The following is a 5,835-nucleotide window of genomic DNA, read 5'->3' on the forward strand; positions in this document are numbered from 1 at the left end:
GTTGAAATATATTTATTTGGTCTACATATGTTTATAAATTATTATTTTGGAGTTTAAAATTTGAAATTCCTTCACATAAAAATTTGATTTTTTTGGTAAATTATGTTTATATTTAAAAAAAAAGGATTTCACTTATACAAATATTAAAAAAGATAGATTCTGATGAGTTCTAACGAACGGTGAGCAAATTTAAGTAACAAGTTTTTTAAAGAGCATGAATCGGATAAAATTTTATTGAATATCAAATCGAGTATGAATAGAACAATTTTCGAGTTGAATCAAACACCGCTTAACTCACGGATAATTCGCTCGATAAACACCGGAAAGAGGGCAAGAGATATTTGTTATCGCCCAGTGCCCCCACAAATTCAAAAGCACCCAGACATGTTAAAACCTGATAGCCTGGGATGATGTTCCTCATCATGCCTGCCACATAAAGCCTACCGTTTTTGAACCAATAAATCTGGTTTGGAAATTCGAAGACGGGCTGCAAAAGGCATCTCCACCAACTCTTACGTGCTGTCTATAGAGATCAAAAAGGGTAAAATTTGCACCCACTCGAGGATATTTACAACCCTTTTCTTTATCTTTGGAGGTAATGTTATTCGTTCCACTAAAATGTTTAACATTAGGAAATATGGATAAAATGTAAAGAAACATAGGGCTATATAATAGGGCTTACATTCCACAGAATGAGTCAAACGAAGAATATACCTAAGTTACATTCATAGAGAAGGGTTAAAAAAGAATGGTTAACCCTTTATTCCTTCCTACTAGCCCTATCCGAATGAGATTTACTACGTGAATTCCGGACTTATGAAAGTAAAGAAGCAATAAATGTGGGGTTAGTAGTTAAGCTACACGGTTACAACCCCTTTTGGTTACCTTTCTGTAATGCGATTAGCGAGAGATCTTCGTAAACCGATTTCATATCGGGCCTCTCTTGTGCCGGTAGGATGCATCTCAGAGCCACATGTAGCATGGCATCGAGCGTTCTACGCGTGTCTTCACCATTATCCCTTCCCAATATCATAGGACCGAAACAGTCACCGGCACGGTGTTCCGATGCTAACAACCTCACCCAGTCGGTTAGATCAACCATACCAGTGCTCCCTGAAACTATCTCTCCCGAGCTCTTTCCTGTTAGAAGCTCCATCAATATGACCCCAAAGGCATATACGTCACTTTTTAAGGACGGGCATGGTTTGCTTGAGCTAGCAAATTCAGGGGGGCGATAGCCTAGAGCACCTGCATTCAGAACTTGTTCAGCTGTGCCTGCTGATGTCAGTATCCGATGGAGACTGTAATCAGTGAGGCGTGCAGTCAAATTTGGAGTTTCTAGTAAAATGTTTGTAGACTTGAGGTTGCCGTGGGGTATTGCGCTCTCATTGTGTAGGTGGTTCAGACATCGAGCCACATCTATAGCAACCCTAAGCCGTTCGTCCAGAGACAAGGGCAACGGTTTTCTTGGCTCCGTATCTGCAGAAGAATTTAAGAAACATTAGTTGTGAAACTCAAGACTCTGCGTGCAATACCATTCTGCATACAGTTCAATCTACAGAATCAAATGACCTAATATAACAAAAAGACAATGCAGTTTTGTGTACTTCTCTTTAATATTTCCTACAATCTTGCATATTATTCCAGATTTAGACTCATCGATTATATTTCTGTAACAAAGTCGTTTCTGCTGTACCTAAACTATGATAATACATGCAGTTGTGTGTACACGAGAGTATTAACAATGCAGATTATGAACGAAAATCGAGATCCCGGAAATTCGACCAGCACTGAAACTGTCACCTAACACAGGCAACAAATTGGTTTCTCATCCTACCTTGCAGATAGAACGCCAAACATTGTGCATTGATGTAATTTGATATGATCAACTTTTCATGCTCCTTGGGACCCCAATAATAACCCTGAAGAGAAACTAAATTAGGGTGTTTGATGAACCCGAGTTTCTTCACTTCCCTCGCAAATTCCTTTTTACCTTTTGCTATCCCTTCCTTCAACCATTTGATAGCCAACACATTACCAGAGTCAAGCGTAGCTTTATACAATGTCCCGTGGCAACTCCTTCCAATAATTTCAGCCGGAGCATGTGAAAGTTCGTCTGCGGTCAGTGTCAGAGATCCATCAAAGAGATGCAGATCCCCAGCTAGTTTATCGGGAGAACGAACCTGTAGTGCACTCGAACTCTCAAATGGAAATTGGTCTTTTGTTGGAGATGCATTTGAAGACGACAAGATAGACATGGGAGAAGCCACTCCATCATCTCTTCTTGTGGACTCGAGATGACCAAGATATTTAGGGTCATTTAAGATGAATGAACTGTTTCCCTGATCATATGCAGAACCCTTTTTGGTTGATGACAAAAGCTCTCGACGGAAACTAAATGAAGACGAGGATGAATCCTTGCTTCTGTAAGGTGCTGATGTATGAGAATGGGAATACTCTCCGTGATGTACGGTTTCTTTGCTGCCGTTTCTTTTCAGGCCCTCGCTCGTAGTTTCCTGCCAGTTGTTCCTATAATAAATCATTACGCACACAAGTGCTATTATAGCAGCACCACCAACCAAGCCTACAATCAAGGCAATTCTGGCGACAGGTTTCAGCTGAGACCCATGAGCCTTCAAATTCAGGTTGGAAGAACCTTTTGGCGACAATGGAAAAGAACCCAACTTCAGTAAGGAGTTTCCAGGATGGAATGATGAGTCGGGAAATCCCCTCAAGTTGTCAGGTACAACACCAGAGAAATTATTAAAAGACACATTGAATCCTTTCAGTTCGTTAGTAAGACTATCAGGGATGCTGCCCTCAAGTTTGTTATTGGATAGGTTAAGAACCTCCAACTTATGGAACTTGGCGATTTCCGGGGGCAAGCTGCCCGTTAATGAGTTATAAGACAGATCAAGAGTCACCAGGCTATAATTTTCTGCAGAACTTACGGAAGGCATGTTCTTTATGTCCTGAAGAGGTATCGAACCAGTAAAGTTATTGCCTGAAACATTGAGATCAGTCAATTTTGTTGACACGAAGAGGCTGGGAAGGAGAGATCCGTTAAGGTGGTTGAGGCTAAGATCGATGACCTTTAATTCTGGGTATCCTAAAATTGCTGGAAGCACACCTTGTAATGAGTTGTTTGATACCTTGAATGTAGTCAGCCTTAAAAACTGAGAAGTTTGGTTCGGCAAGGTACCGGTCAGAGAGTTTGAACTCAATTCAATAACTTCCACATAATTCCCCCAACCTTGGATTCTAGACAAGTCCCCTGAGAGTATGTTGTTACTGAGGTCTATGACTGCACAATGCCCTATCCTATACGGCAAGGACCCCGAGAGTTTGTTTGATGATATGTTGAGCTTCTTTAGAGTTGATGAGGTTATACTTCCTACTGGCCCTGCATGGATAGAAAGGACCTACTAATTGACTCTGAACTACAAATATAATATACTGGAACCAAAAGTAATCAGCATATGAAACCTTGAAGAATTGACTCTGAACTACAAATCCGGCATCGATAGAAAGGACCTACTAATTGAACTTACCATACAAGTGAATTTAACTACATTTAATGTCAAGGGGTTATACTATTTTGAAACAAATTATTTTAACTTATTGTCACGTTGCATAGCTACCATGTTAGTTTGATCATCTCTAAAATGATCCGAGACAAACTTGTTTGCAGTTTTACGAAACCAGAAAAGGATAACATACATTTTCTACCCCAGTTTAGTTCAAGATAGGGAGACTACGATGTTTTCCGAAAGCTGGAAGAAAAGAATCAAATGCTATAGGTACAGATGCATAATGCGACGCTCCAAGATTGTCATTGCCATGCGCATTGCTTAATTAGCAAGGCAGGGTAAAATTTATGATATAAAGCAAACTAGGATTAAATAGCACAATACATTGACAGATACAATTGCTCACTGAAGTTATGAAATAAAGTTGAAATACCTTCAAGTTGATTAAGGCTGAGATCGAGTTCGGATAAGACCATGGAGCTTTCTTGCAAAAGTGCTTCTGGTAGTGATCCTGACAACTGGTTGTTCCCAAGCCGAAGGATCCGCAAAGAGACTATAAAATTGAAAGAAGGTAAAGTTCCCACTAACTTATTATTACTAGCATCCAGAACTTCTAAACTGTCGAAATACGGCATTCCATCATGAGCAAAGAGCTCTCCAACCACCAAATTCCGGCTTATATTTAGATACTGAATGGAAGAAACAAAACTGGAGCTTCCAAGCCCCAAGTCCAGTGAACCAGATAACTGATTGCTGCTCAAGTCCACATGAGCCACACTTTCCAATTGGGATAAAAGATTCATGATATCCCCAGAAAAGCCATTTGATCGTAAATCTAAATATTTCAACCTCTTAAGGTTGCTAAACCCAGAGGGAAATGTGCCTTCGAAACTATTTGAAGAAAGATTCATCAGAACCAAATCTTTTAAATTGGCGATGCCTGATGGCATAACCCCATGAAAGGCATTAACCGAGAGGTCCATAAACTCGAGAGACCGAATCGAGCCGATGTTCGAGATGGTCCCTGTCAACTGGTTGCTTGAAATGGATAAATTTCTAAGCAACTTAAGACCAGCAATGACAGGGAAACTGAAGTTCCCAACCAAACCCAAGTCATTTAGAGTGATTGAAATTACACGGCCTTCATTACAGGTGACGCCAAACCATTTCTTGGGACACCCATCAGATGCCAAGGACTTGGAGTCCCATGAATCAAGAACTTTACCAGAAGGGTCTTTCTCAATGCCTTTCTTCAGGTCTAAAAGTGCTTCAAAATCAGATTGGGCAAATGTAGTCACTACCAGAAACAACAAACATAAAATTTTGAATCTCTGCATTCCTTCAGACAAAGTCCCCAAACCTCCACCCCCACAAACCTTAGTGAATATATCAGAATGGAACAGGAGCTATAGCGAACTTCTACAACAAGCTGCAATGCTGAAATGAGCTAAAAGACTACATATAAATGCAGTTTAAAACTGAAAGAATTCAACTATTTCAAAAATGGGATACTTACAAAAGCTAAAAGACTAATCTAAGGGGCCAATGAATGAACTTCAAAACCCATGTCCACTGACATAAACTGAAACCCAAATCAAGTGAAACAAGCTCAGAAGCGCCAGATATCCCAAAAAAAGGAGTATAACATCACACCAAAGGACTGAGCCTGAGAGTGAGAGCCAGGCGAGAAGATAATGCTTGACAACAAGGAAAGAAGAGAGGAACCGTGGAAAAAGGGTAGCTAAAAGCCTTAAAGTAAGAATCTTGAACCTGAAGCGGCTTAGGAAGTTGCAAAGAAAGTACAAGAAAATGTATTGAGATGGGAAGTTGTATCAAGTAAAGAGAAGGTCAAAGATGCAGGGAAAGACCAGAGCACGAGGGAGTAAAACCCATGTTAAAGGGTGAGATAAGGGAGGTGTGTGAATGTGTGTGGGGGATCGAAATGTGTTAGGTGGTCTGGTTTTTAACGTGGTTGTAAATTGCAGACACATTTAATGAAGAACAAAGAAGCGAGAAAACAAAGCAATGATTCGTGCTTCTGGGTGTTGACTAGTTCTTAAAATCAGATCATTATTTCATTGAATAAAACATAGTAACATGCAATGAATCGATGAACTACTAGCTGGTGGAGTTTTTGATTAATCCCAAGACTGTTTTACTTAGCTTTTTTGTGCAGGTTGAAATATTTTAGGGTAAATTATTCGCTTACTTACTAAATTTACTCTTATATTTATTCATTGTAATTTCAATTTTTTTAATTCTCACTGAACTTTAGACATTAAATTTTTTTTGTCACTCGACTGTT

The 5,835-nt window shown here is 39.7% G+C and overlaps 1 protein-coding gene across 1 annotated transcript; it reads right to left on the bottom strand.

Annotated features, from left to right (window-relative positions):
• Positions 1-749: 749 nt before the first annotated feature.
• Positions 750-5,050, bottom strand: LOC120131407 (probable inactive receptor kinase At5g10020). Its single transcript, XM_039148405.1, has 3 exons — positions 3,964-5,050; positions 1,838-3,403; positions 750-1,479 (listed from the first exon to the last, which is right to left on the bottom strand). The coding sequence occupies exons 1-3, from the start codon at positions 4,865-4,867 to the stop codon at positions 866-868; spliced, it is 3,084 nt and encodes a 1,027-aa protein (XP_039004336.1). The 5' UTR covers positions 4,868-5,050; the 3' UTR covers positions 750-865.
• Positions 5,051-5,835: the final 785 nt, after the last annotated feature.

This window comes from Hibiscus syriacus, unplaced genomic scaffold (genome assembly GCF_006381635.1).
Source record: "Hibiscus syriacus cultivar Baekdansim isolate YM2019G1 unplaced genomic scaffold, ASM638163v2 tig00110556_pilon, whole genome shotgun sequence".
Taxonomy (NCBI): domain Eukaryota; kingdom Viridiplantae; phylum Streptophyta; class Magnoliopsida; order Malvales; family Malvaceae; genus Hibiscus; species Hibiscus syriacus.